Source organism: Erythrolamprus reginae, chromosome 6 (assembly GCF_031021105.1).
Source record: "Erythrolamprus reginae isolate rEryReg1 chromosome 6, rEryReg1.hap1, whole genome shotgun sequence".
Classification (NCBI taxonomy): Eukaryota; Metazoa; Chordata; class Lepidosauria; order Squamata; family Dipsadidae; genus Erythrolamprus; species Erythrolamprus reginae.
In genome coordinates this window covers 24,380,095-24,394,486 of record NC_091955.1, presented here as the reverse complement: position 1 = coordinate 24,394,486, position 14,392 = coordinate 24,380,095, and the positions used below count along the sequence as shown (strand labels likewise).

Below are 14,392 nucleotides of genomic sequence, written 5' to 3'. Positions count from 1 at the left end.
AACTCGTGTTTACCTGGGAAACCCCACCTCTGGACTTCCGTTGCCAGCAAAGCACCCGTTTTAGCGCTGCTGGGATTTCCCTGCTGGGATTCCCCTGCAGCATAGCAAAAACACGGAAGTCCGGAGGTGGTGTTTCCCATGGAGGGGAGCCTCAGGGGAATCCCAGCAGAGCAAAAACGGGCGCTTCGCTGGTAACAGAAGTCCGGAGGCGGGGCATCCCAGTGGCGGTGGCTTGGGTTTCCAAGGTGAAAATAGTTTGGAAGAAGAGGCAAAAAAATCTTAAACCCTGGGTTTGTATCTCGAAAAGTTTGTATGATGAGGGGTTTGTAAGATGAGGTACCGTGTTTCCCCGATAGTAAGACCCCCCCGATTGTAAGACATATGGGGGATTTCAGGGGGGTCGGCTAATATAAGCCATACCCCGAAAGTAAGACATATGTCTTACTTTCGGGGAAACACGGTACTACGTAAAAGCGAGGGAGCTGTGCGCGGTGGTGCGCTGCGCCCAGAGCTTGGGCCACCCGGCGGGCGAGGCGGCGGCCCTGGCTGAAGCGGCGCGGCTCTGGCTGCGGCACGAGCGGGAGCTCCGACTGCGCTTCCTGTGTAAGCCCAACGCCGACAAAGAGACGTCCAAAGGCGGACGCTTGAAGCTCAGCGACATCGGCGCCGAGGACAAGTCCAGCTTCAAGCCTCCTCGGCTGGCGGAGGAAGCGCGGTGGCGGCGGCGGCAGGCTCCAGAGGGAGCTCGGGCGGTGGCCGCTCTGCCGCTTCGGCCAGGGCCGCCGCCTCGCCCACCGGGTGGCCCAAGCTCGCGCCAGCTTGGGCCACCCGGTGGGCAAGGCGGCGGTCCTGGCCGAAGCGGCGGAGCGGCCACCGCCCGAGCTCCCTCCGGAGCCTGCCGCCACCGCCACGCTTCCTCCGCCGGCCGAGGAGGCTTGAAGCTGGACTTGTCCTCGGCGCCGATGTCGCTGAGCTGCAAGCGTCCGCCTTTGGACGTCTCTGTCGGCGTTGGGCTTGCGCAGGAAGCGCAGTCGGAGCTCCCGCTCATGCCGCAGGCAGAGCCGCGCCGTTTCGGCCAGGGCCGCCGCCTCGCCCGCCGAGGACAAGTCCAGCTTCAAGCCTTACTCCAAACCCGGCGCGGATAAGGAGGACTCCTCGGCCGGCGGAGGAAGCGCGGCGGCGGCGGCAGGCTCCGGAGGGAGCTCAAGGCGAAGGGCGCTTTGGAGACGCCGGGTGGGCGAGCGAGGCGAGCGGCCGGAGCTGCGCCCTCCTTCGCCCGCCTCCTTTCCGGCAGCTCCGGATGGGGTGGGCAGGCGGGGATGCGGATGTGTGTCCGTGTGTGGGGGGGAGGGTGCTACTACTTTTTACGGGACATGGGTGTTGTGGGTTCGGTTGGCCGGGTGTGTCTTATTTTTTCCAATATAAGACATACCCCGAAAGTAAGACATAGGGGGGCTTTTGGGGGTAAAAAGAAAGTAAGACACTGCCTTACTATTGGGGAAACACGGTATCACTGTATACTATATCTTATGTTAATAAAGAATAAAAATTGTATTTATATATCTAAGATAGCAGTCAAAGTAGAAATATGCTATCAATCCTGTTTTTAACAAGATTTAAGTAATGCAGCCTAATTCACATTTAGGCATATGGTGTTTGTGTCAATTTAACACTTCACAATCTGGAAGTGACTTATCTGAAAATTTCAAATTGTAAGAATTTTAGACATAATGATTTCACAGTTCTGGAATTTCAAAATGCACACATCTGTCTTGAATCTATTACGCTCATTATACATTCAAGCCGGCATATTTTGAAGCAGGCAAGAAATTGTCACCTTTTTGACTCATGAATACCATCTATGTATGATATTCATGGTTCTTTGCTAATAGCAGTTCAAACTTATGTTTGTAAGTTTGGGGAAATAATCTTGTTTATTTAAATTGGTGCTATTCTGCATCCTTAGCAATGACTTCAGCCTACCTAAAGCCATAAAATTGTCATAGGCCTCATAAGATCTCTAAGTTGGTTGAGGCAGGCAGGATTCCCTTGGGTACCATTTGTTGGAGGTCAAGGGAAAGGGTTGACTTTTCTTTCTGTTCAGGATCCCCATGTACAATTGGTGGGCCACTGTGTGACACAGAATGCTGGACTTGATGGGCTTTGGCCCGATTCATCATGGCTCTTCTAGTGTTCTTATGTTCTTATAAGATCATTTTGGACTTCCACGAATAGCTCTGAATCATTTGGAGGCTGGTCTAGATAGGAGCTGTGTGTAGCTACCAAACCCCAGTTTGATTTATTACACACGTAGAACCCAAATTCATGTTGTGTGTATTATACTGAAGTCAGTTTTTTCTTCGGCATAAGGTACAAAGATATCCTGTAACATAGAAAAAATGTCAATATACAGTGGTACTTCTACTTAAGAACTTAATTTATTCTGTGACCAGGTTCTTAAGTAGAACATTCTTAAGTAGAAGCAATTTTCCCCATAGGAATCAATGTAAAAGCAAATAATGCGTGCAAACCCATTAGGAAAGAAATAAAAGCTCGGAATTTGGGTGGGAGGAGGAGAAGGAAGAAGAGAAGGACAGTCGCTGCCAAAGGAAGTAGGTGAGGTGAGGGGAATCAGAAAAATCCAAAACTCCAAAACACAAAACTCAGGGACTCTGAGACGGCGAGGAGGAGCACACACCTCCCATACACCCAGCGCGAGGCTGTCTCCCATACACTGCACCAGAGAGAGAAACCCAGGGGGAATGGTAGGAAACTGGCCGGGCCTTCATGCTGCTCTCAAATTTCCTGGGAATTTTTTCTGGGCTCAGGTTCTTAGGTAGAAAATGGTTCTTAAGAAGAGGCAAAAAAATCTTGAACACCCGGTTCTTATCTAGAAAAGTTCTTAAGTAGCGGCGTTCTTAAGTAGAGGTACTAGTGTTCTCTCTAAATTTTTTTTGGGGTGGGCGGAAAAGTATAGTGTCTGAGCGGCAGTCCCTTCGGGACTGGGCGACACAGAAATAATAATAAAATTTCCCTCTCGGCTTCTGGGCAGGTTTGGAAAACTCTGAGTTGATGATGATTTTTAAGTGAGCGATTGCTCACTGCTCAGCTTAGAGGGAACTATGAGAGGTACCACTGTATTGCCTTTAATCCTTACTAATTCTGTCTAGCTCCTGCTCTTTCTTGCCTTGAAATTTGAAATTACTTTTCTTCTATGATCTTTTTTTCATCCCACTGATTATTCAGTTCTACTATCTAGTTCTTTTTCAACCGATAACTATGTTTGGGCCACCAGCAGCCAGGAATCTTAGAATCTCTTGTAGAACCTAAATTGTTCACTGAACAGTCAATTTCTTAATTTTTTTATTGCTATAGTCAACAGAAATTTCAGAGGTGCCAGGCTATTAGATTAATTAACTTGAAGATTTTGTCAGGAATGCAGACATCTTCTAGTATAAGCGGGCAAAGTAATTGTCCCTTGTGTCAAATTTAAAAGAAATTGGATTGACCTAATGTGTTTTCTCTGATCTTTGTTAAATCACAGATATCCGTCTTGGCTCTGCTGACCACTAATAGACATATAATTCATGCTAAAATTAACATATTTATTAATACTACAGAATTATGGAAACAGCACCAATGCTGCTAGACTTTTCTTGCCTTACATGATTTTAGTTTTCTGCAGGGAAGAAGTTTACTTGTGGAAAGCGAGAAGGAAAGAGAATTCACTCTTGGATTCTAATTGCTACTTTTTTATAAAAGCTCCAAACTAATATTTACGATAAATAGAATTTGAGTCACACATCACAGTTATGAAAGGGTATTATTTTTCTTTATAATCACTATATTGTATTACCCCCTGTGTGTGTTTGTTATTGAAAAGCTAAGACGTTTTCCTTGGTTTCTCATAACATCAGATTTTTCTGTTCTATTTCCATCTATATATCTATATCTTATCTATCTATTTTTCCCCCTCCCTCTGTGTATGGAAATATTCACACACACAGTTCTCAACTTACAACTGTTCACTTGGTGACTACTTGAGATTACAATGGCACTGAAAAAAATGTGACTTACAAGCAGTCCTTGCACTCATCATCCCTAAGATGACATGATCAAAATTTGGGCATATGACAACTGGCATTGGAATTTATAGTAGTTGAAAGACTTGAATCATAGAATAGAAGAATATAATTTTTATTGGCCAAGTGTGATTGGACACACAAGGAATTTGTCTTGGTGCATATGCTCTCAGCGTACATAAAATAAAATATACATTTGTCAAGAATCATGTGGTACAACATTTAATGATTGTCATAGGGGTCAAATAAACAATGAAGAAGCAATATTAATAAAAATCTTAGGATATAAGCAACAAGTTACAGTCATACAGTCAACATGGGAGGAAATGGGTGAAAGGAATGATGAGAAAAACTAGTAGAATAGAAGTGCAGTATACAGGTCCGTGCAGATTTAGTAGAAAGTCTGACAGTGTTGAGGGAATTATTTGTTTAGTAGAGTGATGGCGTTTGGAAAAAAACTGTTCTTGTGTCTAGTTGTCTTGGTGTGCAGTGCTCTGTAGCGACGTTTTGAGGGTAGGAGTTGAAACAATTTGTGTCCAGGATGTGAGGGGTCAGTAAATATTTTCCCCGCCCTCTTTTTGACTCGTGCAGCATACAGGTCCTCAATGGAAGGCAGGTTGGCAGCAATTGTTTTTTCATGTAATTGCTATTAGCAACTTTCCCAGTCAGAATTCTCAAAGTCAGTGATGGAAGCCATACTCACTTAATGACTGCATGATATACTTAACAATTGCAATGATTTATTTAATAACTCTGGCAAAAATCATTTTAAAATCAAGTGCAATTCACTTATTTATTTATTATTATTCATTTATTGGATTTCTATGCCACCCCTCTCCGAGGGCTCGGGGTGGGTCACATCATATAAAATATATAGTACACAATATCTTAATCCAATGAACTAATTAAAAATCTAACACCCCCCCCCCCAAAAGACCATTAAAGAAAACTTAACCACCTTGATTAGCAACAGAGGTTCTGGTCCCAATTATTGTTATAAGATAAGGACTATTTGTAACACCGACATATGAAGCTTTTCTGTAATCTTAGTACTGTATACACACACATACATATATACAGATATATGTATACACACATACACACACACACACACAAATGTTCCATCAAGAATCTGAAACTCACCAACAAATATCTCTCTATTGTCACCACATGGTTTCTTCTATGTTTATATAGCAAAACATTGAACAATAAAGAAATCACAGACCCTTTCCTTACTTCCAACTCAATGCTGAACCATTACCTTAAATGTTCTAATTATTCTCATCCATGCTTTACTTCTATAACATAGAGCAGGGATGTCAAACTTGTGGCCTGTGGGATGGATGTGACATGTGCTGGCCACACCCACCTGCCGTTGAGCAAAGGGGAGGAGTTATGATGTGCCATGAGGCGACAACATGATGCCACAGGTTTGACACCTGTGACAGAGTATCTCTCAGCAAACAATATTTCAGTCCATACTTGGATATAGTACTCAATAATTCTAGTTTTTCTCTTATTGTTATTTGCATCAGACTTTTTAATTATGCATTTTCCTCATCTATTAATCTTTCATTTTACTATTCCACCCAGCACCCTTATTCATACTTTATAATATAACTTATTGTATTATATATAACTTATAACTATAACTAATATAGCTTTATAAGATAACTATTTTTTTTCATTCTGTTCCAAGCAGTTCCACATCCTTTTTCATTATGTTCATTTCACATTTGTACAGCCATAGGGCAGCACACAGCAGATCTTTGCTGGAAATGATATGTAGCAAAGCATCAAAGGATGATCCTTAAGAGACCTAAATCATTTTTGTCTTTAAAAAAATCAATCTCAATCACTCATTACTTAAAGTGAGCTAAGTCATAGATTCGGTAGTTATCTAAATCAGTGGCCCTCAACCTTTTGGGCACCAGGGACGGGTTTCGTGGAGAAAAATTTTTCCACAGACCAGAGAAGGGGTGAAATTCAAATTTTCCCCTACCGAGGATGCTTGGCTGCATAGCTAGAGGTATAACAAGCAGGAAGAGGGAGATTATGATCCCGCTATATAGAATGCTGGTGAGACCACATTTGGAGTACTGTGTTCAGTTCTGGAGACCTCACCTACAAAAAGATATTGACAAAAATGAACGGGTCCAAAGACGGGCTACAAGAATGGTGGAAGGTCTTAAGCATAAAACGTATCAGGAAAGACTTAATGAACTCAATCTGTATAGTCTGGAGGACAGAAGGAAAAGGGGAGACATGATCGAAACATTTAAATATATTAAAGGGTTAAATAAGGTCCAGGAGGGAAATGTTTTTAATAGGAAAGTGAACACAAGAACAAGGGGACACAATCTGAAGTTAGTTGGGGGAAAGATCAAGAGCAACATGAGAAAATATTATTTTACTGAAAGAGTAGTAGATCCTTGGAACAAACTTCCAGCAGACGTGGTAGATAAATCCACAGTAACTGAATTTAAACATGCCTGGGATAAACACATATCCATCCTAAGATAAAATACAGGAAATAGTATAAGGGCAGACTAGATGGACCATGAGGTCTTTTTCTGCCGTCAGACTTCTATGTTTCTATGTTTCTATGATTCTGTGGGTGTGGCAGAGAGAGGATACTGCAAAATCTCTATTCCCACCCCACTCCAGGAGAAGGCTACTGAAAATTCCCCATTCTCTCCCCACTCCTGGGGGGAAGGATACTGGAAAATCCCAATTTCTTCCCCACTCCAGGAGAAGGATACTCCATTCCCACCCCACTCTGGGGGCAATCGGAGGTGGTATTTGCCGGTTTTCTGAACAACTCAAAATTTCCGCTGTCAGAACCTGCTGAATTTTACCCCTGGATCAGAAGGGCCATGGTTTCATGTGCTGCCTTCATTCCACAAATGGGGTTTCACTTGTTTGCATTACCTTCTTGCATGCCACAAGGGTTGGGGACCCCATTCTAAAGAACATGGAAAAGATCTCAGTGTAAGTCTACGGAAGTTTGACTTACGGAAGTGTGACTTACGGAAGTTTGACTTACGGAAGTTTGAATCCCTCAAACCCAGTATTTTGGGGTTGGGTTTTTTTTTTTAATGATGTAGTAGTTAAGGGTCTGGCCCAGGAGATTGTGAGTTCTAATCCCGCCTTATGCATAAAAGCCAACTGGGTGACATTGAGCAGCCACACACTCAAATCAACTCTCCTCACAGGGTATTAGGTATGTTTATTGCCTTGAGTTATTAATAGAATAGAATAGAATAGAATTTTTATTGGCCAAGTGTGATTGGACACACAAGGGATTTGTCTTGGTGCATATGCTCTCAGCGTACATAAAATAAAATATACATTTGTCAAGAATCATGTGGTACAACACTTAATGATTGTCATAAGGGTCAAATAAGCAATGAAGAAGCAATATTAATAAAAATCTTAGGATATAAGCAACAAGTTACAATCATACAGTCAACATGGGAGGAAATGAGTGAAAGGAATGATGAAAAAAACTAGTAGAATAGAAGTGCAGATTTAGTAGAAAGTCTGACAGTGTTGAGGGAATTATTTGTTTAGTAGAGTGATGGCGTTCGGAAAAAAAAATGTTCTTGTTTCTAGTTGTCTTGGTGTGCAGTGCTCTGTAGCGACGTTTTGAGGGTAGGAGTTGAAACAATTTGTGTCCAGGATGTGAGGGGTCAGTAAATATTTTCCCCGCCCTCTTTTTGACTCCTGCAGTATACAGGTCCTCAATGGAAGGCAGGTTGGCAGTAATTGTTTTTTCTGCAGTTCTAAAGTACTAAAGGCAGGATAAAAATCAAATAAATAATAAATAATTGTTTTAAAACAATATTATTATTTTCCCCAGCGCCTATTTCTCACATTCTATTACAGTGTAACAAAAGTTGAAAGACGTTATCCATTTATTTTTTTAAAAAAATAGTTCAATATGTTTACAGTATAATGTAGAAACTACTTTTTATTTTCTTTTTTGTTAATTCATTTAATGGTAGAGCCATTCTGCATTAAATACAATGCATTTAAAGGAAATTTAATCCTTCTCCCTCAAGGACTGTTTTAGAAAATTCATTTATTGAATATATACTCCTTTAACATTTTATTGGTGCCAATTAAGGTTTTTTTTTCAAAGTGAAGAAACAACAACAATACACACAAAAGAAGGTTTATATATTTGCCAAACAAAAGCGGGGGAAAGAGTAAATTCCCATACTGCTATGGTAATTTCAATTTCAGATTGGCATTTGTGCACATTCATGCAACTTATTATATTGCTTTGCCTTTTAATGAAAAATAGCTACGCATCTAACATATTGAGTAGTTTGTCCCTGTCCCAAAGCAAGAATGAGGAAAAAGCATGCTTTTGTTTTATTGCCACGCTGTTATGTGGAAGCGGGATGTACTCAATGTCCCTGATGATGGATGCTATCACTTTTCACCATTTGGGCACTCTGAGCAATGTTTTGAAATTAATTGAAGATTATACTGAAAAAGGACAGTGCTAGTAGGTTGAATTCCTCTTCCAATCCCATCTCCAAAGCCATAGAAAGAGAAAGTCAGAAAGAGCAAGAGTTTATTTTTATTTATTTATTCATTTGTCCAATACACAAATACATAGGAAGAAAAATAGACATGTAGTAATATATATAAGGTTAAAAGCGAACTTAGAGGAGAGGATATATGAAAGAAAGAGAATATATATGATAAGTGAGAGAAAGGAAAGACAATTGGAAAGGGGACGAAAGGCACACCAGTGCACTTATGTACGCCCCTTACTGGCCTCTTAGGAACCTGGAGAGGTCAATCGTGGAGAGTCTAAGGGAGAAATGTTGGGGGTTAGGGGTTGACACAGTTGAGTCCGGTAATGAGTTCCACGCTTCGATAACTCGATTGTTGAAATCATATTTTTTACAGTCAAGTTTGGAGCGGTTCGTATTAAGTTTGAATCTGTTGCGTGCTCTTGTGTTGTTGCGGTTGAAGCTGAAGTAGTCATTGACCGGTAGGACGTTGCAGCATATGATCTTGTGGGCAATACTCACTGCCTTTCTCTTTGGTATCATAATAGAGCAAAGATGGACTGCAAGAACAGGATGAGACCGTTCCTTCCTATAGACAAATAAAAGTTCAAGGACCTTTTGTTGGTAGATTGTAATTAAGAACCAGTTCCACTTTGTGGATAGAGAATATGACCTGGGAGATTTGGATTCATTCTGATCTAATTAACACAAAAATATCCTAATCTCAGTGGGCTATGTGTGTGTGTGAATGCAGAGTAGTGCAACCTCAATCTCTTTGTCCTCTCTCCCCTGCAGAAAAATCTTGTTTACAGCCTTCAGATGCCATTAAAGCTCCACACCAAATTATAATTTTCATGTGACAGATGGTGAAAATTATTAAATACATGAACTAGAGATTAATCAAATTAGCCACGTTTAATTTCAATTAAATTTACATATCGGTGTAATGAAATCAATTTTTGTCCTTGCCCTAGACATTATTTTTGTAATGTAGCCCCCAGGATAGCCCTCCAAAGCCCTTGCCAAGAAAAACAACTAGAGCTACTAAAGAAAGAGAGTTTTCTCTTCCAACGATTTCATTCTAAGATTAGAATGATGACGATGTTTATTCAAAAGTAATTGCAATCTAAATCAGACACCCGCAAATGTGTTTAAAACCAAAACTCCTATTTACTGGTTGGGTGTAAGTGTTATTTTAATACTGTAAGTTAAGATAATTTTCAATTAAAGCATTTTAATATTTTGCTCAGGGTAACAATAATTGGACCAATAGTATTATTTCCTGCTAAAGCTTTAAAATTGTTTCCCGTTGCATAGATTTAATGATAGAAATGGAGGATCACACAAACGACATCAATGAAGCCAGAATTCCCGTGCTCGACTACAAAACCTATACAGACAGAGTCTTCTTTCTGCCCTCTAAAGACGGAGAAAAAGATGTAATGATCACTGGGAGATTGAACATTCCCGAAGCCAGACGGCCAACCGTAGAACAGGCACTGAATCAGTTCTCCAATCTGCTCAACAGTAAATCATTCCTTATTAACGTGAGTAGAAAATAAAGGTCAACTTTTATGTTGCCAAAAAGCTTTTTCATTTGATACATCTGTTTATTAGAATAATAAATTAATCTGCATATTTTGTGTCCTGAACATCTTGTAAAGCTGTGTGTGTGATGTATAATAGCATCTTACATAATTTTGTTCCTGTACCTGTCATCTGTGGAAGAATGGTATTCACTAGAAATACTATGAGCCAGTACCCATTACATTCATTATATAGTTATACCAACCGTGAAATGCAATTATATCCCACCCCTTTCGTGCATATTCAGGGGTATCTATGAAAGGTCAACAGCAGCAACCTGGTAGAAGCAACTGTCAAATCAAACCTCACCATCCTTTTTTTAAAAAAAGTATCAGGCAAGATTTCAGTTGTCCCTATTATTTTGATGTTGCTGACTTGCCTTGTTAGCACCCTGTTTGATATATGCCAGGGATCAAATTAACCAAAATTAAAGCATAAAACAGAGTCCTGGACATGAAATTGTTGCAGTGATAAACTGAATGCAAAAGAGATGTATTAAAACAAAGTCTGCAGTTTATCTGGCTAGAACCACAAAAAACTATATATTCAATTCTTCTGGAATGTATTGTATCCCAATTTTTCCCTCCTTATACAGTGGTACCTCATGATACGAACATAATTGGTTCCAGGAGGAGGTTCGTAAGGTGAAAAGTTCGTAAGACAAAACAATGTTTCCCATAGGAATCAATGTAAAAGCAAATAATGAGTGCAAATCCTTCAGGAATATCCCAAACTTTAGAAGGGAGGCGAACAGAGGGCAGGGAGGAGCAGCTAAAGGGGGCGGGTGGAAGAAGCAAGGCTAGGCTAAAGGGTGAGTGGGAAGGAAGAAAGGCAAGGGGGCGCCCCTCCCTTTTCTTTCTTCAAAAGACACTCTTTCAGTGCCTGTGGCTGTTCTCTGCAAAGTCTTTCCTCCTCCAAGCCGCCCCTCCCTTTTCTTTCTTCAAAAGACACCCTTTGCTGTTCTCTGCAAAGTCTTTCCTCCTCCAAGCCGCCCCTCCCTTTTCTTTCTTCAAAAGACACCCTTTGCTGTTCTCTGCAAAGTCTTTCCTCCTCCAAGCCGCCCCTCCCTTTTCTTTCTTCAAAAGACACCCTTTGCTGTTCTCTGCAAAGTCTTTCCTCCTCCAAGCCGCCCCTCCCTTTTCTTTCTTCAAAAGACACCCTTTGCTGTTCTCTGCAAAGTCTTTCCTCCTCCAAGCCGCCCCTCCCTTTTCTTTCTTCAAAAGACACCCTTTGCTGTTCTCTGCAAAGTCTTTCCTCCTCCAAGCCGCCCCTCCCTTTTCTTTCTTCAAAAGACACCCTTTGCTGTTCTCTGCAAAGTCTTTCCTCCTCCAAGCCGCCCCTCCCTTTTCTTTCTTCAAAAGACACCCTTTGCTGTTCTCTGCAAAGTCTTTCCTCCTCCAAGCCGCCCCTCCCTTTTCTTTCTTCAAAAGACACCCTTTGCTGTTCTCTGCAAAGTCTTTCCTCCTCCAAGCCGCCCCTCCCTTTTCTTTCTTCAAAAGACACCCTTTGCTGTTCTCTGCAAAGTCTTTCCTCCTCCAAGCCGCCCCTCCCTTTTCTTTCTTCAAAAGACACCCTTTGCTGTTCTCTGCAAAGTCTTTCCTCCTCCAAGCCGCCCCTCCCTTTTCTTTCTTCAAAAAAAGGGGGGGGAAGAAACCCTTTCATCCCAGCAGCAGCGGCTTGGGTTCGTAAGGTGAAAATAGTTCGGAAGAAGAGGCAAAAAAATCTTAAACACCGGGTTCGTATCTTGAACAGTTCGTTAGAAGAGGTGTTCGTAAGATGAGGTACCACTGTACTATGTTTCCAGAATGAGTGATAAAACAAATAACGCCTCAATTGTTTCATTCATATATCTGTTTTTGTTGTTGTTGTTTCTGTTTAGTTCATTCACACGTTGGAAAAGCAAAAGGAATTTTCTGCCCGTGCAAAAGTATATTTTGCATCTCTTTTGACCGTGGCTTTGCATGGGAAGCTAGAATACTATACTGACATCATGAGGACATTATTTTTGGAACTTATGGAGCAGTATGTTGTGGCCAAAAATCCTAAACTGATGCTCCGAAGGTAGGGAAGGTTTCTTCAGTAATCTAGTACAATGGAAGTTGCCCCATTAAAATTCTCATTTCTTTGGGGGGTTTTAAATTTTATTTTATTTTTACATACCTCAGTAAGTACACCGTACAATTTAAGAAATGCAAGGGCTGGCTTTAATATATTACAACTAGGCAAGTCCAATATGTTATTGTTGTCCGAGATAAGATTGATAGCCTGCTTTCCCATCCACTTCTCGTGGAGAAGCCAAATAACTAGTTGTCTTGCTCCTGTGGTGATAATGAGGTGCAGCCACCATTTCATCTGAGTGCAGCTAGCTACCTTGGGAGCCACAGTCAGGCACTGTTAAAACAGATTCCTGACTTTCCAAATAAGCAGCCAGGTTGTCAGCTTGAGATAACTGCAAAAATCTGACCCTTCGTCATTGATTAGAATTTAAAGAATAGCAATATTTAGCTATGATTGGGCCACATTATGGAATCTTGTCTTTTTAAAATGTATGACATATTAACAGAGATACATAGTTTATATACTTTTATATTGATTACTTATAATGTGAAGTCTACCATGTTTCTCACATGTTTGGTTAAGGAGTAGTGTTCAATTTCTTACTAAGTTCAGCATTTTTCTTTCTAGTTTCTTGTGAATTCACTGTTCCAGAGTATGATGTTCTCTCTCTCTCTCTCCCTCTTCCTACCTTCCTCTTCCCCTTCCTCTCTCTCCCTCCCACTTCATCTCTCCCCCCCCCTATCTCTTTCTCTCTGTCCCTCCCTTTCGCTCCCTCCCTCTCCCTCCCTCTCTTTCTCTCTCTCATGTTTTGTCACTTGTTGTGCTTTTGGTCTCCATAGTATAGGATGTAATTTTACTTAATTTTAAAATTAGAATATTTGTTCATGCCAATAATGAGAAGCAACCATCTTAGTCTGCACTTAATCCACTGCTGTACCCAAGGAAAAGAAGTCTGTTTTCTGATATAATTATTTGGGAGGAAGACTCATGATAGCATATTTATCTTACTGACAGTTTTAGCATTTCCCACAGCTCACAATATAGGTAGTTCCTATACTGTAGGACAACAGGAAAGGCAGCACATTCTTCACCGATATAAGGTTGTATTTACAGTATTACTATTATTGATTTTTGCCCTGTACTGCCTCAGGAGAAGCTCACACATATATGGTTCTCCTCACAGTGACCTTGAGAGAAAGGTTAAACAAGAGAGGGTGACTGGTCTAAAGTCACCAAGGAAGAAGTGAGAATTTCAGCCTAATCTTTCTAATTCTGGGCATACACTAACTCTGTTTCACTGCAACTAGCAACACAAAGCAATGACTTGTTTTTGAGAGCTATAGAAATATTTTCAAAAAGGGATTTTGAAGAATGCAAGAGCACATATAAAGCATCTATTTCCTAAGCAGCCGGGTCTTTTTTCCAAATTTACACAACTTCTTTAAAGAGTAAAAAATAGAATTTTGATGGATGTATTAAGGAGTTATTGTCTGGGCAAAAAATGTGAAGAAGCATTTTTAAAGACCAGAACAGCCAGATAATATTTGGAAGTGACTAATACTGATCTCCATAATTCACTGAACTAATAAGGAAGAGGAGGAGGTACAGCACAATCAGATTGACATGTTTGTGTTACAGTACTCAATCTCAATAGAAATAGTTTTAGTCTTGTTGTAGAGCTGATTTCCTCGATCGAGTTTTACTAGAGAAATTGACAACTGCTTCAAAAACTATCTAGATCATCCACAGTTGCTTCATCAGCAAAATAGGATCAGCTTTCAAAGTCAAATCCCCTTTTGAAAGATTTGCATAGCCCTCATATTTTTCAAAGACATTAGTTTGCATACATTGGATATGGAGAAATGGGGGAAATATATAATGCGTTAAGTTTTTGACATACTCATGGACAATTCTTTGCCATGTTCTTTAACACAAGGTGTTGTTTTTTAATTTTAGATCTGAAACTGTTGTAGAAAGAATGCTTTCTAATTGGATGTCCATTTGTCTGTATCAGTACCTCAAGGTAAGGTCTAAAATGCATTCACTATACAGTGGTACCTCTACTTACGGACTTAATTCGTTCCATGACCAGGTTCTTAAGTAGAAAAGTTTGTAAGAAGAAGCATTTTTTGCCAT

The 14,392-nt window shown here is 40.7% G+C and overlaps 1 protein-coding gene across 4 annotated transcripts in view; it reads left to right on the top strand.

Moving 5' to 3' along the window:
* The window catches only part of PLXNB2 (plexin B2), a 522,361-nt gene that overhangs the window by 468,031 nt on the left and 39,938 nt on the right, over positions 1-14,392 (top strand). For all 4 annotated transcript variants that reach the window (XM_070755420.1, XM_070755418.1, XM_070755419.1 and 1 more), the window contains 3 exons: positions 9,929-10,158; positions 12,078-12,259; positions 14,213-14,279. In XM_070755420.1, coding sequence (XP_070611521.1) covers positions 9,929-10,158; positions 12,078-12,259; positions 14,213-14,279 — 479 coding nt within the window. The remainder of the gene's footprint in view (positions 1-9,928; positions 10,159-12,077; positions 12,260-14,212; positions 14,280-14,392) is intronic.